Raw genomic sequence first — 23,445 nt, forward strand, 5'->3', positions numbered from 1 at the left:
AAGCTGGAAGTGACAATGAACAGATCTACTAGTAAAAGGCAAGACTGCAATACTTAGAAATACCAAAAACATTGGCCAGAGAGAAATGTTACCCTGCATTATCAGCCTCAGTGTAATCGGGGAGAAGGGACACACACCCTACCAGACCAAAGGCAACAACACACACACACACACACACACACACACACACACACACACACACGCCCAAAAAAGAGACAAAAACAAGCCTCTCTGGGAGGAAAGCAGAAGTAATCTCCCCACCCCACCTCCCCACACTAAGGGCTTAAGCCACTTGCCTGTGGCCCATGTGGCCAGAAGCTGGATTTGTGTTTCAATTCTACCACCTGAAGTGTCATCACTAGTTTATTTCTGTTTTAACTGGTAAGGTGAGGAAGGGGAAACAACGAAGAATTTTTTTTCCTAAACACCAATTTAAGTTCCTTGACGGCTGGAACAGTCACAGAGAACAAAGGGACAGGGAACAAACCTACCCATTTTCCTAGTAGACATTTAGTTTAACTGGTAGTTGAGGGTCCTTAAACACTCTATTGTTTGTAAGAAGGGCCATATACCCAAGACGCCCAAAACATATCCAAAGCCAATGGAAACACATTTATCACCTTAACTCTTTTTGAAAGAAGCTGCCAGAAATCAATGCTTAACCTATCAGTTTCTTCCACAAAGCATTTGAGTAGAAATACCTTCCATTTTACAACTCCTGAATGGCTGTCAGAGGACATCCAACAAATAGCAAGCAAAACGGCATAGGACACAAGAAGGAAAGAAACTAAGATAGGTCAAAAATACACCAAGTAAGAAATTCAATACAACTGGAAAACATACTCTCAGGCACCAACATTTCTCCTTTGGACACCTGTTCCTCCCTGCCCTCAGATGCCCCAAGTCCAGGGTAATGGCTGAGCTTGAAAAAAAGTTGCCACTTAACAGGTCACGCAAACTTCGTGGGCCTTAACCAACAACTACAAAGCTTAATTCAGGACTTCCCTGGTGGCGCAGTGGTTGAGAGTCCGCCTGCCGATGCAGGGGACACGGGTTTGTGCCCCGGGCCGGGAAGATCCCACATGCCGTGGAGCGGCTGGGCCTGTTAGCCATGGCTGCTGAGCCTGCGTGTCCGGAGCCTGTGCTCCACAACGGGAGAGGCCACAACAGTGAGAGGCCTGTGTACCGCAAAAAAAGCTTAGTTCAGTTACATCATGCTAATAAGTCAAAAACATAAATTAAATCCCTACATAAGCAGTTATTTTGGTACAAAGGAAAAGCTCTTTTCAATGGTTATAGCCTCCACCCCAAATATATTCCACTGGTTAAAAGAGGGATGTAATGACACTAAACAGCATTGTGCTGGTAGCCAACTGCGTTACCAGAAAAATGATTCATTTGCAAAAAAAATTAAAAAATAAAAACTAGTACTTGTTAATGCCTGTCCAAATGTTCTTGTGAAGAGTGGGGCAGGGCAAAAACATACATATATCAAGTGAATACTCTTTACCCAAACTCCCAACAGAAACATCTCTTCAATTTCTTCTTCATTATCAGACTTGAGGATAGTCCAGAGTTCATATGGGATTCTGTTTCTCAGAAGTCTCCAAAGAGTTACCATATTAATACATGCAGATCTTATGGCTCCCTCTTTCTGAGTTGGTGCTCCTTCCTCTCCCTTTCATTGGCCTAGATAAAAAAAAAGCCTCATTGGGTCAATATGATCTTTGACTGAGGATCCCTCCATTCCTGGTAGTGAAGGAAACAGGAAATAATGAAACAAGTGTTGAGGAACCTATGCAGTATGTTCCTTGGGTGAGGGACATGAACAGTGGTGACCTAAGACACTGATGTGACATCACAAGACTAGTTAGACTAAGCTTTACGTAGGCTGCTCCATTCTAGGCAGCAATGCCAAGAGATGGCAACACAAGGCCAGAACAGCATAAGATCTGGCTAAGGCTCCAGGAGAGAGATCTGCTTCTTTAAGGATGTTTCTTGACTCAAAAGTCTCTGAACTAGAAGCTGCCTAAAGTTCTCCAGTCAGTTATCTGATCCAGGCATGTAAGCAGGTGCAGGGAACCTGGCAAGCTGGTTGTTAAAGCTCTACACAGGGACAACAGCTGTACTCAGCATTTACTCCTTAAGCTGGGGAATAAAACATCAAGCTTACCAGCTATCCACAAATACTACTTGAAGCATTTCACCCTTGGTTGCCTGAGCAGTGGCAGTAAGCTCTTTGCTAGACCTGAAGAAAGAGGACCACAATTCCTAGATTTTGACTTGATGAACAATTTACTATGGTACACAGGGAAGATGGGTCAGATTCAGAGAATCTAGATTTTTCTCTGAAGTAATTTTAGTCTCTTTAACAAAGCACACATGGCTCTACTCAACTAGATGACAGAATTAGCCCTTTACCTCCAAGGCCTGACACTGTCCTCTGCTAGCTTTCTGTTTTACTGACCTTACGTCCCCCCCAACTCCCCAGCTGCTTCCTCTTATTTTTCCAGCTTCCTTGCCCCCCACCCAACCTCTCATTTCACTTTCTCTCCCCTTTCATTCAGCAGCGAATGCTCAGAGAGCAGATGGCGAGTACTCAATTCAAGCCGGTGAAAATGCTCCCTGAGTATCAGGTACGAGGCAATCCCAGAAACAGGAATCCTAGGGGTTGCGATACAAACACTCTCTGCCTTTTAGTGATTTCCACTTTAGATGGGAAAGGCATAATATGCTTATTCTTCACATATGGAAGAATATCTTCAGACCAATTTATTAAATAAATAACTAGTTTATTAATTAGTTATACTTAGTTATGTTTCTCAGGGACAAGAGGATTTTTTTTGTTTGCATCAGAATTGACTTTTATTCCTAAAGTAATTTGTCCAGGACCTAAATAGTACCTTTAGCAAAACTCATGAAGCTGTAGGAATCCCCCATATATGTCCTATACAAAAGTTCATTTCGCTAAAGATCAGTTATTCTGATCACTTAAACAAAGCATATGGAAGGATCCATGTTGGTACTACAATCTGTGTTTAGCCCTCTCCCCAGAGAATAGCTGCAAAAACTGAAAGGAAACCTTGACTACTAGAGGTAGGTTTGGGATTTGTTCCACAGTGACCTTAAAACTGCAGGAATTTTGGGATGGAAACTTACCCAGGGAAACAGGGAGGGGAGAGGGAAAAGGGCACCCCCAAGTCCAAGAGCTCCAATCAGTAAAGTTTAATTTAGTCTCTCCTGGTGGCTCTAAGAGCCCTGGTAAACACCTGGTCCTAGAGATATTGCACGGATGATACCTAAAGAGAATCAGCAGATACAGACCAAATTCAGTCTGTGCTAATTCCAACCCAGAATGACATACTCAAGGTTTTGAAAGGCCAGCCGGGACACCCCAGGGACTAACTTCCTAGTTCATAATGGATTCTAATCAATTTGAAGACAAAACAAAGACCTCCTAATGTGGATTCTCTTAGAAAAATGGCTCATGAGTAGGACTATGCCATAACTATTATCCTATTTCGGTAAACAAATATTTATCAAGCATCTATTAAACGCCAGGAGCTGTACCAGTCAGTTACTGGAATACTTTTTAAGAATCTCCTCCAGTAGAAAAATCAAAACTTGGAAAGAAATAATTATAGAACAGTTAGACGTTTATACAAAGTGCTTATAAGATCACTGGGAAGGAAAATTTTAAAGGGGCTACTTGCTCTAATACTAAATGAGACTGCACCTCATTGGTTCTCACGTGATAGCTTTGATACTGAAGATCGTCATCTAAGGTTGCTGAATATCAAAACTAATGCTTAAGAGGCTGTATGCTCAGGGCTAAGTATAATCCAGACTGTTACTGCAAACTGGAAAGTGGGAAGTGACCATGCATTGGCTTTTAAAACTGGTAAAGTAATTCAGTCCAGTTTTGTGTATTGGATCTATTTTGCTAATACAAATTTGTGTAAGTGTATACTCAGCTAACAAAACAAATGCATGTTTATGAACATTTACCCATTCTCAGAACCTTTTTTATGCTACTGTCTGTGGGGCTGCTGCCTAGTAAGAGTGACTGACCAGGCTCTGGCCGCTGTCTGACCTGCTATCCTTCTGTGGGGCCAACCTGACCAGAGGGGGTCAAAAGCTTCTCTGATGCTAGCTGTGCACTGCACACTGGAAAGACCCACTTTCTTGCTGCTGGGCTCTGGGCCACGGCCACTCCGACAAGATTAACACCAGCTTTGAAACAGCCCCCATCAACTCGGATAAGAACATGGATCAAAGACAGCACCATGGGACACCCTGGTGGCATCAGGTGGACATTACAGGTGGTGATCATTTGGGTCAAAGACTTACCTTCCCCCCCAACAACCTCCCCACTGGAAAAACGCTGTCCTTTAAAAAAAAAAAAAAGCAATGTAGTAATAAAATAAACAGGAATTTGTCGCTAGAAAACATAGATTCAATTTCTGGGCCTGTCACTTTAACATCTCTGAGCCTATTTCCTCAAACCCCAAAATAAGGCTAATAACATTTGAGAATTAAAAGGAGTCAAAGCACTTCATAAAACAACTACTTCCATTACGAATGATGAAGTATTTGTCCTATGTCCTTGCATTTTTCCCTCCAAATTTTCCATTAAGAAGGTAGAAAGGGCATGAACCCTTTAAGTCACTACTTTGGAAATAAGCCCAATCTGATTGGAGGACCACACTGCATATCAGATCTAAGCTATGCAGTCCACCTGCCAAGGATTTCATGAACATACTTATTTATCCATAAATATTTATTAAGGTGTGTATGTACTAACATACTATCTTGGAAAAAGTGTCAAAAAGTTATTAACATAGTCTTCGCTAAGAGTTTACCATGTAGCTGGGGGAAATAAAACATACATGAGACAACCAGACAACTTAATGGCAACATGCAAGTGTATGCATTATGTGACACTAAGTATGCTGAAGAAAAGCAAAGGAAAAATACAGTGCAGTTAGTCCAAGAATGCTTTTGTCTTTAGCTGATCATGAAGGGGTGGAAGAATATTTAATGGCACAAGGAATGTGGGTGCTTGTAAGACTTGTGGGTGTCTGCTAAATGTTTGCTGAGTCTCTTGGCTTTGAGAGAACTGCTTATGCTAGCTGATCCTCTAACAGCCTAAAGACCAGGGTCAGGGTCCTGGAGTAATGTTAAGATTCCCAAACCAAGGAAATAGTATCCAGTTTTTTCACTCTGTACGTGAATGCCTCTATAGATTACTAATAAAAAAGAACCAAGATAATTCAATCCCAACGAGAAATCTGTAGAAGTTCTCACTGATACAGGACCACTAAATTCAGAGAGAATTTAAGGCTTCTTTAAGAATCACGCTTAAGCAAGAAAGATGGAAAAAGGAGACCCAGGAGAAAGCAGCAAGAGAGCGAACTCCTCTGCTCTTTTAGGAGACAATGGCATCAATTCTTGAGATCTGTACTGAAAAGTAACAACTTTTGCAACAGAACAACTTTCTTTTTGACTTCGCAAGAATGATTTTGGGGGCAACATTTACTTTTCCAATTATACTTGGCTTAGGCTCGCATTTAAGTTACAGTTGACCCTTGAACACAGGCTTGAACTGCACAGGTCCACTTATACGTGTTTTTTTCAGTACATGTTACGATACTACACAACCCGCGGTTGTTTGAATCTACAGATGCGTAACTGCACATACAGAGGGTTGACTGTAGTTATCTGGAAATCTTACACTGCGTGGAGGGTCACCCCTGACCCTGGCATTAAGGGTCAACAGTAATTTGCATTTCCTAGCTTCATATCTGAGGAATTATTTGATGCAATGTTAGGATTATTACTTTCTCCAATTATCTACCCAGTTAACCAACAGTTCGTAAAATAGGTTTCTATAGCACTTTGCTTTTAAGGAGTACTAAGTTCTTTCTCTTGTCAATCAACGTTTATTAAACTTGGCCAAATGGAGGTGGGAGACAAATCCAAATAGCATTTTGAAGAACCCTATCTGGCAAGTAAACATTTGGCTCACTGGGAAATACAAACACGACAAAAATTCCACTGGGTACAAAAATTAACAAAAATTTCAACAGTAATAAGATAAGATTGGGAGGAGACTAAATGCATCACAGAGAAGAGAGCTATTATATGGGTTTAGAAGCTTGCTTTTTATAGTTTCAGAAATTAAATTTAACTTGATAGTGATAAGGATTTGAAGCTGCAGGGTGAGTGCTAATAAGAGGGAAGGAGAAAAGTCTGAAAACATAAAATACAGAAGTAAAAACAAGCATGGTCAGTAAAATATTTACCAGATCAGCCAGAGCAGGGGAAGATGTGATTGCAAATGGTGCTAAATTGTAGACTATAACCCATTGTTTCATACTAGGGAGTGACAGTTTTAGGAAGATCAGATTTGATGGCCAGGATGGAGACGGGTCGTCAAAACCAGTTAACTAGTTTTTCATTACTTTAATAATGAATTTGGGTGCACAGACAAGGATGCCAGTATGGCAAATGAAGATGGGACACAAATCCAAACAGCATTTTGAATAACTCTATCTGGTAAGTAAACAGAATCTCTATCTAGCTCAAGTCATAGATACAATGGTACTGTGGCTAATAACTGGTGATATTAAGTCGCAGCACTTGACTCTCACATTGCTGCATGTTTACTACCTAGTTTTAGAGGACAAATGAGTCATTTAAGATTTTTTTTGTAGTGTGCTTGCTGTACTGCTAACCAACATTTTACATTCCTAGTCTTATGCTGTGGACGTCACTCTTATTTTGTAATTCAAGTTAAGAAAAAGTCTCCAAAAATTGTTAGAAACATACCAGGGGGTAAAAGGATGGAAAATGTCTTAATGTTACTTAGCTTTTTCTGTAAGTATCAACTGAATAAGGATTTATTTCCAACTTGGAAACAAGAAACTGGGACTCTATTAACTGGTTACTTATTCAAGATACTCAGAAAGGGAAGTAAACTAATGTGAATTTCTAGGTTTCTCTTCAAATGCAATTGAACTGAGTGCCTCCTCGGTGCACAGCATTGTGCTATGTACCTGGGAGGAAAGGGGATGAGGTTATGACCTGTTGGAAAGGAGATATATATGTAAACAACTCACTGATAAAGGCAGATTGGCTTAAGTTTTAAGATACAGTAGAACAATACTCTTCAGGAACAATGATGAAGGACCAATAGTGCTTATTCAGTGACTATCATGTGCCAGACACTGTCTTGGTTCCTTAGAAAGTAAAAACTCATGAATCAAGTAAGATGAGGTAGATAAGTGGATAGAGCAAGCAAGGTAGGTGATAAATGCTATACTAGACATACACAAAGTCTGTGCCAACACAGTATGACAGACGTTAGTTTTCAGAGAGGTGACTCGAAATTATTCAAGGTACGTTGCAGAGGGCTGACTCCGAATGAAGAAGAGATGGACGGCACTGCAGAAGGAAGAAACAGGAGGACCAAATACAAGAAATGCTGGACAATGCCAAGTCCTGGGTTATAGAGTATATCAGGGGGAAGGCTAGAGATCAGACTAAAAGGTAGGCCAGGGGCCAGGTTACCAATGGCCTCAGATTCAGTCCAGGACTTCCAAGTCCTAGTTAAAGGCGGTAGGTTGTCTTTTGTTCAACTGATGTAGCAGTCCATTCCAAAGGATTAAACCTAAATAAACCACCTGAAAGCTTATCCCAAACTTACAAACGCTCTCCTAATACCCAGCACTTCAGGGTACAATTCTGCCATGCCATCTGGCACTTAAAACAATCTCCAAGTTTAGTCTTTTTGTTTTATAAAGAGAATTCTAGATTTTCATTTGAGCAATTTAGGATTTATGGTCTCTCTTCACAAGTTAAATCAGGAAGATATCAGAGCTAAGGTTTTTAGAATTAAGGAAAGGCATAATCTAGTGCACTTTTAGTTCTCTCAATCCAATTTGCAGCAAGGCTGCTAGTCCGCAACTACCTTCTGTAGCCTCATTTGCTACATAAAATGTGAGTTTAGCAAAGTAATCTCCACTTTGTAAACCTGATTGTATTTTCTCTTCTAAAATACCTTTATTTGTCCTCTTTTAGTGTCTTATTCTTCAAAGTAGACAAGTTCCTAACATTTGTGTTTTAAGGCAAGTGCTCCCATATTGGTGTTGACTAAATTGGATCAAGTGGGCCTAAAACACTTTAATACAATATTCTTAGTGACAATAAACAGGAAGCCTGTGTCCTTTACATTTTTGCAATGTAAAGTTGAAGGGGGGGTGGTGGGAATGACAAATGCTGAAGTGTTAGTTCCTAATAATTTTGGCTTTCTTAAAATAAAATGGCATTAAATAAACATGTCAAGAGAAGTCTGTACTGACTTTCTGATCACAAGATACTCTGCCTACTGAAACAAGGCCTGCAGAACAGAAAAATAAGGCTAACCAACCTGATGAATAAACAGGGTTTTAAGGCACACTAACAATCATTGGAAGTCTCAGTAATGCCAAGAAATAAAGATTAATTTCACTCCCCAAAGTGTTTCACACCATAAAAACAAATGATAAAGGTTTCTGAAAGCATACTTCATTTTTACATTATATGACCAATTTTTGGGCTAGATTTGGGGGGGGAGGCACACACACATCTACTCCTGTACCCAATTCTTACACTCTGGCCTTACTATTCCATACCTGGAGATATACAAGGTAGGCAGAAAAACAAGCAGATTCACATCTTTTGCATTTTCTCCTAAGTCCCAGAACCCAGTTAGTTTTCTGATTTACAGATTTACTCATCAAGTACTATTCAAAACCTAAATGAAAAGGGAAAGAATTCTGCCCAACAGATGGGGAGGCAAAGGTAAAGTTTCAGGAAAAAAACTTAGACCAAAAAACCCTAACTTTGGAGCTGATATAGAGGATTAATATAGTTTCCACCTTGCTGTATGGATTCTTTACCCTAGGGTATTTCCTGGTTGATTTTGTATCATAGCTCCCTCTAGTGGCTAAGTAAATTTCCCTAGCGTTTACTCAAATTGGGAGTGGAATAGACCATTGTAAAAAAACCCTACAAAAACCCAAACAACTCATTAGGCATTTGGCATCCCTACAAAATTAATGTTTGTTCAAAGTATACTTGGTGAGGATGAATAAGGCATTCTAGAAAAGCTCTCAGTTTCTACTATCTTCACATTGGTAATTCTATTAATAATTGTAAAAGGAGTTAAAGATACTTTAACCTGATGGTTGAATGTTAGAACTTTTTCTAAGAGATGAAGATGAAACACCCAGGATCTACTTAACTCTAAATGTTTGTTCTGTTTCATTTGTGTTTTGCATACCTACCTAACCGGGAACGTCCTTATGCAAAGGTATGCTTGATTTTTCTCTCCCATAACCCAGTGAGGCATCTATTTTGAAATGTTTATTATGAGGTTACTTCTGCCTAAATTAACTAGTATTTGACAGAGACTACAGAAGCACCAAGCGACTTTTGTAATAAAAAAAAAATCCTTCTCTCCTTCCATCCCTACAAAATCACAACCACATTCAAGGTTGTCGGGTATAGCTTTCAAAGTTAGCAAGAAGCACCGCCCCCTACCCCCCAAGTTCTCAACCACAAGAATAAGCTGGTTGAAGTATACCGTTAACTTCTTGGATCTATATTTAAAGCAAAAGTTTTTGCCAGGATTACTATTTATTCAATAGACAATCACGAGAGACACAATGAACAGATGTTTCCTTATAATCTCTTTACTTCATGCCAATCCCACCTTTTCCTATAGGGTCATATTGATCAATGTTCCTGTAAAAAAAAAAAAGTACCAGAAAAAATTACCCCCAAATAGAGTATTCCACCATATAGGATGGGATGGCAGGATATTTCCTTCAATGGAGTACAACTGATGAGAGTCCACCATAGCAACAGAACATAAAGAAATGTGAGTCATACCTTTTCTTGTGGCTGCTTCAGTCTAAAAAGACGGGGAACTTACAGCTCAATCAATAAAGGATCCACAGTAACCGGTTTGTTTTCATTCACATGCTCAAAACTACACAGAAGCTTTCGCTCTGTGTATCCTGTAACAGTTCTACAATCCCTTATCCGGAACTCTCTGGGGCAGATGTATTTGAAATTCAGAGCTTTTTGCACTTTATAAAATGCATATATATACCATATATCATATATAGACCCTTTATCACATAACACTCTCAGCAAAACCTATGGCAACTGACACATCAATATTTCTGCAGGAAGACAATTCAGTCACAGTTAAGTGCAAAACAAAGGCATCGATTTTGGTCACATTTTATATTCAATTTGCTCCACAACAAAAAACTTTGTTTTTGGAGTTTTGGGATAAGAGATTGTGAACCTGTTTTCTGCCTTTGCATTCTTCATACCATGACAGAAATAAGCTAAACCAAAGGATGGTTATAACAGAACTTCAGTCTAATGGAGTTTCTTTCCTTTTAATACTATTTATGGTAAATAACAGACATATAACTTATTTTGTTTGCAATTTCATCACAGCTTCATGTACAAAGTAAGCAAAAACGCACACAAGAAATTCACCTTCACAGAAACTTGAAAAAAGAACACCAGCCCTAATGAGCAAATATATTTCAAAGACAAAACTGAGAAAGTTAAAATTCTAGAATCATATGGAACTTAAGCACTATGCGTGGATACACGAATAATGGAATATATTATTAAACTATAAAATTTAGGGGAAAAAACATTTTAAATGAGGGAAATCTGTCCATATTCCAAAGAGTTTCTTTTTTAAATTAATAAAATTCAGATCCCAAACAATTAGGAATCAGAAAATGGGTTTCTTACCTTTTGTTTCCAGAAGGATGTGGGCTGAACAGCAAGGTGGGTTACTCAATCTGACGTTATGAAAAATAATTGCTTCTTAGAGACTTAAGTTTTTCCTTGGTTAGAAAATAATAAACTAATTATAGGCTCCCTACAATATCTAAGGGGACATAAATAGGGAGAAAAGGGGAAAATCCAAGACAGCTTTTTTAGTTCCAAAAGGGTGTGACTTTCTTCTAATAGCTGCTAATCTAGGTAGAGATTTAAGGTCCATTTCCTAAGACTGAAAAACAGCAAGTCTGCCTCTCCCCTTACAGCATTTAGCTGTCTGGTCTTACTGAACTGGAAAACCTGCATCCTTCTACCTTTCAAACAGTTACGTCCTCTCTAATCTTAAACAGCCTATATACTAGGGAAGTAATATTTTCTACCTCACTTCAGTCAGGGGTTGGAACTACCTGTAGTAGAGCACATCTTTCAGCGTAGCTTAAATGCAATTTAAGTGATGGCAACTTAACTTTGCCAACTTTGAGCGATGGCAATTTTCATTTTGGTTCTGTTTCCAAAATATTCAATGAACACAAATGAACCCAGGCTTGCTTAAGTCTAGCTCATGTTAATCTTTCCAAAATTAGTCATTAAAAAATACCAATTGTATATTCTACAGATGAAACAGAACTTGTTTTACATGCCTGTCTGCTCTTGAACAGTTGTTTTGAATTCTCACATAACTAGAGTTACTCCCTTAATGAATCTATACCAAGTGTTTTGCTTAAATACTTAAAATGGAATCCTAATTTTGAACTTCCTCCTGACATTCCAAAATCCCTCCTCTTCCTCCTGACATTCCATAAGGTTCACTTAAATGTACTGGTTGGGTGACCTTATGCAAATCCCTTTGGGCCCATTTTCTCTACTACCAAGATTTCTAGTGTTTCCTAGGTTTGAAATTACGTCAACTGAATAGCAATCTTAAATTCTGCTTCCAAGGATAATTAACACCCAAGGGAAATGTTAGGACTTAGCTACCTTTTGGGTGTAGAAAAAGAATGGTTTGATGGTTGTGACTAGCTATCAGGAAATCAGATTAGGAATTCTAAGTAAAAACCCCTCCCCAACTCTAAATTGAAAACTTAGCACCAAGGGGCTATCAGGTAAAGATACAAAAACCAGTAGACTACAAGATGTAATCACTGCTTTGGTATGTTCTGGATACAGAATAACTTTATGGTTGAGAAGACTTCCAAGGCAAAATTCTAAAGAATGCCCAGCTTTTTATTAGCAATGATTTACTCAAATAAGCAGTTAATCTTCTAGTGTGCTATTCACACTTTGAACAGAAAATGTAATTTACGTTAAGAATCCTAATCTGTGCTGAATTTAAAACTTACCAATTTTTTAGATGAGTTTAGTTTTATTGAGAAACTCAAAGGCTAGTAACACCATTAATTTACTAGTCCTCACCCAATTTTGCACAAAACCCTATGCTGTCTAGATGATCACCCAAAATAAGCAGCATCTATAAGCTTTTCATCATTTTTAAATCAAAGCTCTGAAACTTATCCTTCAGAGACTAGATCACCGCCTCACTTACCATATTACATACACAATTGCCTTATTCTCATTTTTATCTTCCCCTGAAGACTTTTCACAACAATTAACAGATAGCTAATAGCATTTATTAGAAAAGTCCTTTCAAGAACCTTTAATTTACTAACACATAAACACAAGAATCGGAATCTTATCAATTTAAAGTATTAACTGAGACTAGTCAACCAGTAAAAATTCTTACAAGAGGAAAAAGGACAACCATGCATAGTTTTTTTAAAAAAATGTTTATTTTTTCAAAGAAAAACGGCAATAGCCAATTGGAAACCTACTTAGTCTTCAACTCCAATTTTGTTTTCTTTAAATTTAGAAGTGACTTACTGTTTTACTATTTTAAACAAACCCCCCCTTTCCCCTTTAAATGTTTACCATCTACTCGTGCTGAATCCTTCCAAGGAGATTGCTCCAGCGTATATCTCCAGGTCCTCGCTTTGCTCCTTTTACCAAAAAATGCAAAACACAATTCCATCGTGCATCTTAAGGGCTCCAATCGTCAAAAATAGGAAAAAAAAAAAATCTTTGGAATAGCCAATTAAGTTGAATAAAAAAAAAAAAAAATCCACACGAATGCGGTTTGGTTGGGGCAGGAATCCACTCCTATGTTCCTGGTAATCTGATCCCGCTCCATGAATCCTTGTAATTCATCCTCCCTATCCTATCCACATTATGATTTGAATCCAATGATCCAGCTCCAAGGATTGGGATCCAGTGAGCCCTCTCCAATCCAAACCTTTATAACCAGCAAAACCAAAAAAGAGGAGGCAAAATGTTAGATACTGTAATCAAAAAAGGTTTCTGGGGAATGATGAGTTATGTCTGTCATCAGTTTAACAGATGTACATCAATAACTATCAAATTCCCCAAAACAAGTTTCTGAATGGTGTTCAGATAAATTTTAGAAACTTAATCATCATAGAGACTAACTGGAAGAAGCATTTTATATTTACAGTTCAACTGATAATGCCAACACTTGTTACTGTACAGCGTATTACAGGTTTTGTGGTTGCAAAAAGTCATGTAGTTGAGTTTACTGGTATTGCTACCCACCTAAGTCTAAACTAAATCTAATGCTCCCATCTGTAATTTAATTTGTAAATTAAAGTGTTTTAAACATATGAGTCAATTATGAATATTAGTTTAAAGGGGAAGGTGAGACTTAAAAGTATTCCCAACTAGATTATCTACACCAATACGTTGGAACTCTATATTTTGCTTTCATTTTGTCTTAAAAAAAATGAAGTAGCAACGCTATATCAGTCACACAGAGGACATGCAGATTTAGCAGTATTGATATTATACTCTATCCGGTTGGAATTAAAGACACCCTGTACCCACATGTACACCAACAGCAGGTCACACATTAACAGTTGTAACTAAGCATTGTGACAAATTAGCCAGTTCTTCCCACATTAGTCCCTATTAAAACAAAAAAGGGTAGGGAGCAAAATAAATTGTTACAAAATGGGCAACGTAATTTTGCCACAATTGCCAAGGTTTAAAGAGCAAAGCAATTGTAGCTAAAGGTCACTGCATAAGATGTTTGCAAGTGTTTTAAGGTAGATGTACAATCATTTTAAACCCTTGCCTTTTAGTATAAGGTCAATACTGCCAATTTCATCTGTGACAATAGCACTTGGAGTCATACCATTGCCTCCATTATTGATCTGATCCTCCTCAATCCTCCTTTTGACAATCCTAAAATGATTGAAATGTGCTCCACAATCCTTAATCCAAAGCATTCTTAATCCATCTCTTCAGATATGTCTACAGAAAGACACATGAAAAGCAAGATAAACATAAGAACTTCCCCAGGTAAGATAACCACAAACACCCCCAACAACCCAGTTCACACAAACCAGAGCAGAATAGACATTTACATAATATCACAGTCTGAAGAGCATGGAGAGTTAACTAAATTTAAACAATCCTGTCTATGACATCACTTAAAATACAATTTATCAGACATGAGGGGAATGTAGATGTTAGGAGCAAGGGGATATTACACAAGAATGCAATTCAACACTTTAGCCCATTCTGAACAAAACAGTTTGAATTAAAAAATGAAAAGATTGTACTGAATAAAGGAAAACTGTATACAACATGGGTTCTACAAAAAGTGTCACCAATCATCTTATGTACGAGAGCGAGATCTGCTATGACGGGGAGAATAGCGTGGTGATCCTCTGCTTCTCCTTGGGGAATAACTGCGACTCCTGCTGTTGCTTCTGCTACGGCTTCTGCTACGACTACGGCTTCGAGATCGAGATCTTCCATAACTTGGACTTCTGGGCCCATCAACTTTAACCCGGATGTAGGCAGTTTCTCCCTATTGAATAGACAGAACTTTCGATTGAAAGATCTAAGCTTTCACCTGTCTTCAGGCATGCTGAATTCAATGTAACTTAAACCAGAGGCACTTTACTGGGTTTACTCGGACACCCTTGCCTGAATCTTACCTTCAAATTCCACTGTTAAGACCACTGTATCCAATTCTGGCCAAAGAAAAGAATAAGTGTATAACCTACCTCATGAGATCTAAACTTAGTGTTATCCAGTTTTCGAACTGCATAGGTCATATCTTCTTTCCGTACAAACTCCACGACACCAGTGCCATCTCGGTAAACATCAGCATAACATACATCACCTGCTTCACGCATGTGATCCTTCAAATCCTGCCAGCTTCCACTTGGAGGCAGTCCTGAAAGAGTTATTTTTTTTCAATACCAATTATCCTAAAGTTCACATTAAACTTAAAATTTACATTAGAACAAAGATTACTTTAAAATTAACGATTATTTTTAACATCCTAGGTTAAGGAGCTGTTAAGATTCTGGAATCAAGAGCCCAAAATTATTTGCAAAGTAAGGATCTTCATATTCTAGGTACTGCAACCTAATTTGGCAAATCTCAAATACAGCAATCCCTGTTTACTAAATTCACCCACAGGACTAAAATAATTTAAGACCTGGCATGAAAACTTGCATTTGTCAAACTGGTCATGCAAGGAAAACTTTAAAATGGTTTCTGCCCCCTTTCATCAACTCGCACAGAACGGTCAACTCACCAGAGACAACCACTCTGTTTTCAGAGCGCCTGGACGGGGGACCATAGCGGCCTCGGGGAGCCCCGCCACCTCCGCCCCCGCCGCCGCCTCGGCCTGTACCACGGCCGCTTCGAGGAAACTCCACCCGCAGACGGTATCCATCGTAATCGTAGCCGTCGCGACCATACACCGCGTCTTCCGCATCCCTGCGTGATCACAGAAGAGCAAAGGGGTAAGGAAAAGGACCGGGAGGGGCGGCTAACTCGGTCGGAGAGCTAGCGGCCCCCCGCACATGCGCACCTGGGGTGGAAGAGCCCACATGCGCTGCATAATAGGAATGGCCCCTCCCCCACCCAGAAGCACGCCAGGCTGCCGACCACTACGGCAGCCCTCGGCGCCTCAGTTTCCCGCTCCGAGCCTGCAAGTCGGCTCTGGGGACGTCCGGAGGGCCCAGCCACAAGAGAAGCCTCGACGACTCGGCTCCTCACTCCACTCCTGCATGGGCGATTCGTCTTGCTCCCAACCTCAGAGCCCACCTCCCCATTCTCCATGCGAAGGCCTTGGAGCCTTCCCCAACTACTCCAACCTATTTCCTCAAGGCAGCAAGACCCTGACCGCCTCACCGCGGGTCCTCGAACTCAACGAAGGCGAAGGGCGGTCCTCCGCGGCGGTTCTTCAGATCGATGTCGCGGATAGCACCGTATTTGTAGAACACGTCCTCAATGTCCTTGGTTCGGATGTCTGGAGGTAAGTTCCCCACGTAGATGCGGCAGTCGTTGTTCCCTGCCGGCCCACGAATCACACCACCTCCCGACATGGCGGCGACGAAAGGCGCGGACTCGAGAACAGGTCTTCCCACCAAGCCTAGCGAACAGCAGAGCGAGCCCACAGCTACACCACGTCTCCCGCGGCCCCTCCAAAATGGCGCCTTTATCAGCTCGGCGCACGGATATGGGGGGAGGGAGGAAGAGAAGCGGGAGGAAGCAGCTATTCGATCTCACTACGCACGCGCAGAAGCGTAACGGGTGCTGCGAAAGGCACGCTGGCGCACGCGCGACGTCACCCTCCGCGCGAAGGGAAAAAAAGTTCCCGCGTTTCCGATTTTGTGGAGAGGTTCGCGAATGAAGTGACCGGCTGAGTGGTAAAGATTAAATACAGAGCCCTCATAAAAGGGGTTATTAACCTCTGTCGAGTCCTAAAGAATAATCAGTTTCCCCAGGAATGGGTCTCTTAAAGCAACGGCGCCCTGAAAGGATTTGGTGAAACCTAGCCGAGAGCTTTGTCCCACCATGCTCTGCGGTGTTAACGGCCTTTGGCGGGAAAGACTCACGGGGGCGGAGTCTAAGGGGGCGGGACCGGGCGGTTGCTCCGGAAACGGGGGCGTCCTAGGAGAGTGCGCCTAGTTCAGCAGTTGCGTTGTCTGTGATTCAATGCAGAGCCAAGCCGTGACTTTGTCTTTCCGCCCCGTCTCCTGCGAACTGGCCGTGGGCTGCTTACGTAAGTGTCTCATGGAGGGGAACCCAGCTTAGATTCCCTAGTAAATAGACTACACTAAAGTACCGTTCCACCTTCGGTTCGGAACCGAGCTTTGTATATAGCTCAGTTAAACACTCCTTGTGCTAGTGGCGGTGATTCGTGCTCTGACCAGTCATTGGTGGTACCTGCCACCCAGGACCCAGACCTCTGCTTCTCTCTTCAACAGCCTATCGCTAGGCCCAACGCAGCGGAAAGGTCCAGGGAAGGTTGCAGAATGAATTGTGCCTGTTATTTCTCCAGCTGCTTTCAAAGAACGAGAAAAAGCGCTCCTGCCTCTGTGTATTGCAGAACCCTGAAGTTCCTTCCTTTTTTTGAAGTCATTACCAGGCTTCTCAAGTAATATGAATGAGCACAATGAATGTGTGAGTACTACTGGGACCACTGGGGACCACAGTTGCTGCTCAGGACTGATCCTGGTAGCATGCTGGTCCAGGGAGGTAAGAACTTTTTACATTTTTTTCCTCAGTGACATCTGAAATCTAGATTTTTATATGAAATGCTGGGGTTTTTAAATATTAGTGATGAATTCAAATTAAGAAAAACAACAACAACCCTGCAGTTATCAATATGCTAAAACAGATCTGCACTCTAAGTGTGAGGATAATTTTTTTCATATTATGTATTTATTTGCAACTCCCTCTCCCCAGGGATGTGAGGCAGTTTACAGAGATACCATAAAACATTACTAAAACTGGATGGAGAAATCACGGGGAAAATAAGGGAGGAGGATTAAAATGAAGGCATTGATAAGATTAGTACACAAAATGCCTGCAGTAATAATTTGGTGAACTCCTAGAGATGGACTGCAAATTTGCCTGTGGCCATCCCAGAAGTCACAGTAAAGAAAGGAACACAGTATGTTCAAAATCCAAAGTGCCTTTGAAATTTAAAAAAATAGATCGTTTAGCAGAAGGGCATGTTTTCAGTTCTGAAAGTTGACTGAATGTATTTTACAAATGTTTCTAGTAATCCCAAAATACAAATTTAATTTGCTTCTCAACAGATCCATAGAGGATCTTTGGTAGTCCTTGAAATCTCTTCGGTGGTTTCCAAAATTATGAGTATATGTGCATGTACTTTTTTGTCTGTCCTTTAGCTCAGGAGTCCCCAACCCCTGCGCCGAGGACCGATACTGTTCGTGACCAGGCCGCACAGCAGGAGATGAACGGCAGGCGAGTGAGCAAAGCTTCATCTGCCGCTTCCCACCGCTCCCCATTGCTCGCATTACCGCCTGAACCTTCCCACCCGACCCCCCATCCGCGGAAAAATTGTCTCCCACGAAACTGGTCCCTGGTGCCAAAAAGGTTGGGGACCACTGCTTTAGCTCATCCTTCAATGACATATTTTTAAACTGAACTTTCAATTTAAAGAGAGAAGACCCTGGGAATTTCCTGGAGGTCCAGTGGTTAGGACTTCTTCCTTCCACTGCAGGGAGCATGGGTTCCATCATTCCATCCCTGGTCAGGGAATCCCACATGCGCAGTGCGGCCAAAAGAAAAAAAAAGAGAAGACCCTGATAATTTTTCAGTGAGAAGCTGACCAAAAGGGACACTATTTCAACAGATTTATTCATTTCTAGCACTATCCTACTTGGTTAGCAGCAGAAGAGATGAGAGTTTTTAAAGAATTCCAGGCACATCATGTATTGGTTCTTACATTCAATATTTATTTACTGAGCACATTTTCTATCTAATTTTATCCATCCATTTATGATTATTCAGATTCATCTTTGGTTGATTAATGTTAAGTCAGTAATAACTGAAGTGATTTAAACATAGGTGCTTTTGATTTCAAGGCATTTTCATTCCAGAAAAATAAGAAAACCATGAATTTGCTTTGATTTATTCTTGTCCAATTTAATGCAGTCATTTCTGATTCTGTTCAGTTCAGAAGAATACAGGGTAAAATTTAATAGAGAGTGAATAGGACATTCTTGTTTCTCTCTTGGCCTATTTTACCGTGTTTGAGTGTAACCAAATTGTAGGTTCTGGGGTCTCTTGTAACCGAAAGTGGGGTTCGGCTGCTCACTGCTCAGAAACCAATAAAGGCCAGGTTGGTGGAAAGGAATGTTCGCTTTATTTTGGATGCCAGTGACTGTGGGGGAGGGTAGATGCCTGTCCAAAAGGCCGACTCCCCCCACCCCTCCGCCCCCGACAATTGGGGCAAGAGCTTTTATAGACAGAGGGAGGGGGCCACATGCAGAAATAATACAGTCAGCTCTGACAGTCATCTTGAAATTGGTCATCAGTGGTCTTACCAGTGTCATCTTGATTGTTTTAGGTACAGTTAATCTTCAGTTCCAGGTTCGGTTTGTTTCCATTTCTTTGAGGCCAGTTTTCGGAATTGTGGAAGCTTATGTCATGGCTACAGCCTGGTCATCATGTAGTTAACTTCTTCCACCTGGTGGGGGCTTCAGTGTCTATAAGACAGCTCACAGGATGTGGCTCAGAATATTGTCTATAGCCCTTAAGGAGGAACTAAAGGTCCTTGACTATGCTTAATGACTAAACTATTATTTGGTCTCCTCTGTTTTCTTTGTTTCTCCATTTTCTCACTTCTCTGATTAAACTTATCCTTTGGCTAAAGTTTTTCCACAGACAAAAGGCAGGCTGGGACTTCCTTGGTGGTGCAGTGGTTAAGAATCTGCCTGCCCCTGCAGGGGACACAGGTTTGAGCCCAGGTCCGGGAAGGTCCCACATGCCGCAGAGCAACTAAGTCCGTGCGTGACAACTACTGAGCCTGTACTCTAGAGCCCGTGACCCACAACTACTGAGCCCACGTGCCACAACTACTGAAGTCCGCGCGCCTATAGCCTGTGCTCTGCAGCAGGAGAAGCCACCGCAATGAGAAACCTGTGCACTGCAATGAAGAGTAGCCCCGCTCACCGCAAGTAGAGAAAGCCCGCGCACAGCAACGAAGACCCAACGCAGCCAATAAATAAATAAATAAATATTTTTTTAAAAGGCAGGCTAAGGACATGGGTGCGGGGGGGGGGGGCAAGGACCATAGGGTCCTGGTCTATTTCACTATGACAAGGTCAGGGTGTAGCGAGAAAAGTCTGGATGGCTGTTTATCAAGGTCTCCTTGGGTGACATTAGCTTGGAAATTATTACATTTAAGGGTATGATCTTACACTATCAGTGTCCCAGAGTAGATTGGCATGTTTTAGTACACAAGAGTGAAAAACAAGAAAGCGAATAAACCAAACCATTTGTTCATTTGTTGGGAGGTGAAACAGATTCATTTTTGATAACCGTGATGTTCAAATTGTACACACCAAGAAAACTTTTTGTCAGGTCTGGAAAGCAAATCAGACAGTTTCTTAGTAAATAAGGAATCAAAACAAAATGAGGTGAATCGCTTTGAGAGATGTCTCATTCAGATCCTGGTGAAACCTGATAAATGATCTCTGCCCCACAGCAGAGTGTACCTCTTCAAAGACAGGAAGATTCATACCCTCTGGACTTTGCATCTCTGTTCCCCGAATAGTGCTGGGTAAAGATTGGCAATTCTCTGTCTGTAGGCTAATCTTCATGCAAAATTTTCTCTGAACAGTGTACTATACAATTAATTAGATCTTTGCTGACCAGATTACAGCCACTTCGTTTTGCCTCCTGAATTACCTCCTCATCTTAATTAGGGCTTTAGAGTGTTTCTAAACTCCTCAGTTACACAGTCACGGACAGTTTTATGGATTGCTCTCACAATTCATTAAGTATGGATTTTACCAGTTTAATTCTTAGAAGCTGCCTATTTCAATACTTTTGCTGTGTATGTAAAGTTACTTCCGCAAAAAGAAACTTTAAATGCTTTCGATTCAATCCTGTAAGTATAAACTAGTGTAAGCACTATACTGTACCCTGGAAATAATTACTTCGGGAAAAAAGGAAATTCAAAGAGTTAGTTACCGTAAGGGTTGAAATCACAAGACTCAGTTTTTCAGTTATTTTCCTAACACTTAAAATCTACCTGTGGTGATGGTTACACAGATCTGTAAATATACCAAAAACCATTGAATTGTACAAGTAAAGCAAGTGAATTGTATGGTATATAAATTATAACTCAATAAAAAATTTTTTAAATGACTGGGGAAAAAAATATCTCCACAATCAGCAAAATCACTCTCCAGTACCATTCCTCTAAAGGTGTTATTAAGGCTTGGAGGTGTTCTAGAGTAATTTGCACTGAAATATGCCTTCCCTAATCTGGAAATTCTGTTTTCAGTATTTGTGTATCAATCCTTACTGTCATTTATGGGGATAACTGTTAGCTTTACTAGGTGAAGAGACACAAAGATTAGGAGTACTTAATTCTGCCGTGAATAGCAGTTACTTCCAGAAAGAGTTCACTTGCATAGTTCTCTATTCCCTTGTTCCACCTGTTTAGTGATTAGTATTCTCTGAGAAAGGAAGAAATATTAATGGTATATCTTTTTATTTCATTTATATTTGTCTCATCTTCCCTAGTAAACTAGGTTGAGGACAGATTTTTGCTGTAATTCCCTTTATTACGAGTACATTTTCTGTTAAAATGAATATTATTGACTATTTCCTGACTGCTCTTTGAAAATAATGGGACTTTAGATGAGCAGAATGTTGTTTCTATGGAAACTGTATCATGTTTCTGTCAGTGGATAGACACAATGGGTACAAGGATTGTTTTTCATTTCACAATGTAATAATGATAGCCACTTTTCAAGCCCAAGTAAATCATCTAATAATATAGTCTTGGTAATCTTATTTTAGGACTGGCCTCCCTCATTCTTTGATTCTTCTTGTTTTGTTTTTGGCTAATTCTGCCCATCTTTACTGTCCTATTACGGATAACAATAACATGATTTTGCCAGAAAACAGCTCTCAAAATGATCTATTACAAAGAGATATACTTCTTCCATGTCTCCCTCTTCCTATTGATATTATTACTCCCTCTCTCCCTCTTCTTGCTTAATTTAAGTTCTTTCTCTTAAAAATTAAAACACCAAATCATATTGTACATTTCTTAATTGGAGTAAATGGCTGTTTAAAGAATTATAATAAAAATATGGCAGATATCCTTTATTTGCTAACAATGCTATCTTTTTTGGCAATTTTATCTTATACTATGAGCCCTATATAAGTGTTAGCTATTATTAGTAGTAGTAGTAATGGTATTATATGTTAATGTGTCTGTCAAGTATGTTAGAAATAATTTCAATAAAAATTTTTTTATTTGAAATTTTGAGAGTATGACTGTTTTTTCACCCTTTACTGTTTTAAAAGTTAGATTAGCTGAAAACTCTCAGAATTACTTTTCTAAATTTGCTTGCGGAGTTGAGTAGTTGCAACATAGAATACATGGCCCACAAGCCTAAAATATCTGGCCCTTTACAGAAAAAGTTTGCCAACCTCTGGCCAAGAGGGAAAAACCTGCTTTTGTAATTTTTGCCTAAACCTAATTTATAAGTTCAGTTTTGTCATGTTCTTTCTCTAGTAGGTGTTTTTGATGGGTAATATATTGTTAATAGTTGTAAACATAAGTAGTACACTTCTTCAAGTGATACTTTGCTTACACATGCTTCAGCACCCATTACTACGGTGTAATGCTAAGGTAACCTGCCAGCCTGCCCAGCCCAGAAGGGAAGGTGCTGCTCTGTTCCAACCGGTTGCATTTTTTTGTCGTCTCGTTGACTCAAAATTGCTCGTCTTAAGAGTGCAGGTTTCTGTAATTGTTCTTGCATTGACGCAATGTCGTATGCAGAGTCCATACAGGTTCTAAGTATCTGTTAATGTCCACTCACTGTGGAATTTGTAGGTAAATTTCCAAAATTTGCAGATTGTGTTCCACAGTTCTGGGAGCCCAGCAGCTTTCAGGCTGCTGCTAGTACCACCAGTCGCCCCAGAGGACTACTAGATGTGGATACCTGTGTAGTCTACAGTCTAGACCCATGCCCATGGGATCCTTCCTTGTCTGGCCCCCACCTGCCTCCATGTGGTCAGGAGCTCACCAGCTGCAATTCCTTCCAAGTTAATTTCTACCCTTTGTAGTATCCAGACTCCAGGGGAGGAAAAGTTCTTTCCCTTAATTTAGAGTCTCCATTTCCTGTCTTGGGATCTATCTTTATACAAGACAATTGAGAATGAGAATATTTGCTTCTAAAGGAATTCCCTCTCTTTTCTGCAGGAATATAACCTCTCCCTCTGCCTCCTTATGGGCCAACATTGATATATTTTCCAAAGTCTGGATTGTTTGCAATTAATACCACATGTAGGACCTTCTCACTGCATAGTCAAGGTTGAACCTCATCAGCCAAACATGGTCCAGTACATTTTTCTTTTTCCAGTTTCAGTTCTTCTAGTAAGTGATGAAAAACAAGTTTGAACATCCTTTATGTGGTCTCCTGGATCTGTTTCTGTTATAGTGCAAGACACAGCTTAAACAGGAACACACATCCCCGCAAAAACATATCTACATCC

At 40.3% G+C, this 23,445-nt stretch overlaps 2 protein-coding genes and 1 long non-coding RNA gene across 9 annotated transcripts in view; 1 reads left to right on the forward strand and 2 right to left on the reverse strand.

The window, feature by feature from the left end:
* VEZF1 (vascular endothelial zinc finger 1) overlaps window positions 1–12,922 on the reverse strand; it is a 31,947-nt gene extending 19,025 nt beyond the window's left edge. For 3 of the 5 annotated variants that reach the window (XM_073797186.1, XM_033848140.2, XM_019945353.3), the window contains exons 1-2: window positions 12,784–12,921; window positions 1,511–1,689 (exon numbers count right to left, since the gene is read on the reverse strand). The gene's annotated coding sequence lies outside the window, so the exon portion shown is untranslated. Of the gene's footprint in view, window positions 1–1,510; window positions 1,690–10,827; window positions 10,878–12,783 lie in introns of all 5 variants that reach the window. The other 2 variants (XM_073797185.1, XM_033848137.2) reach the window with 2 other exon arrangements.
* On the reverse strand, window positions 12,623–16,397 carry SRSF1 (serine and arginine rich splicing factor 1). Its single transcript, XM_004328742.4, has 4 exons — window positions 16,081–16,397; window positions 15,479–15,663; window positions 14,940–15,112; window positions 12,623–14,740 (listed from the first exon to the last, which is right to left on the reverse strand). The coding sequence occupies exons 1-4, from the start codon at window positions 16,272–16,274 to the stop codon at window positions 14,546–14,548; spliced, it is 747 nt and encodes a 248-aa protein (XP_004328790.1). The 5' UTR covers window positions 16,275–16,397; the 3' UTR covers window positions 12,623–14,545.
* Window positions 16,065–22,207, forward strand: LOC109551726 (uncharacterized). 3 transcript variants are annotated; one of them, XR_002178423.3, is made up of 5 exons: window positions 16,065–16,204; window positions 16,894–16,954; window positions 17,160–17,430; window positions 18,090–18,297; window positions 19,580–22,207. It is a non-coding gene; the product is annotated as an uncharacterized lncRNA (long non-coding RNA). The 3 variants fall into 3 exon arrangements; XR_012328396.1 differs by having other exon boundaries at window positions 18,090–22,207; XR_012328397.1 differs by lacking the exon at window positions 16,065–16,204 and adding an exon at window positions 16,461–16,598 and having other exon boundaries at window positions 18,090–22,207.
* The last annotated feature ends 1,238 nt before the right edge of the window (window positions 22,208–23,445 follow it).

Source organism: Tursiops truncatus, chromosome 20, assembly GCF_011762595.2.
Source record: "Tursiops truncatus isolate mTurTru1 chromosome 20, mTurTru1.mat.Y, whole genome shotgun sequence".
NCBI lineage: Eukaryota > Metazoa > Chordata > Mammalia > Artiodactyla > Delphinidae > Tursiops > Tursiops truncatus.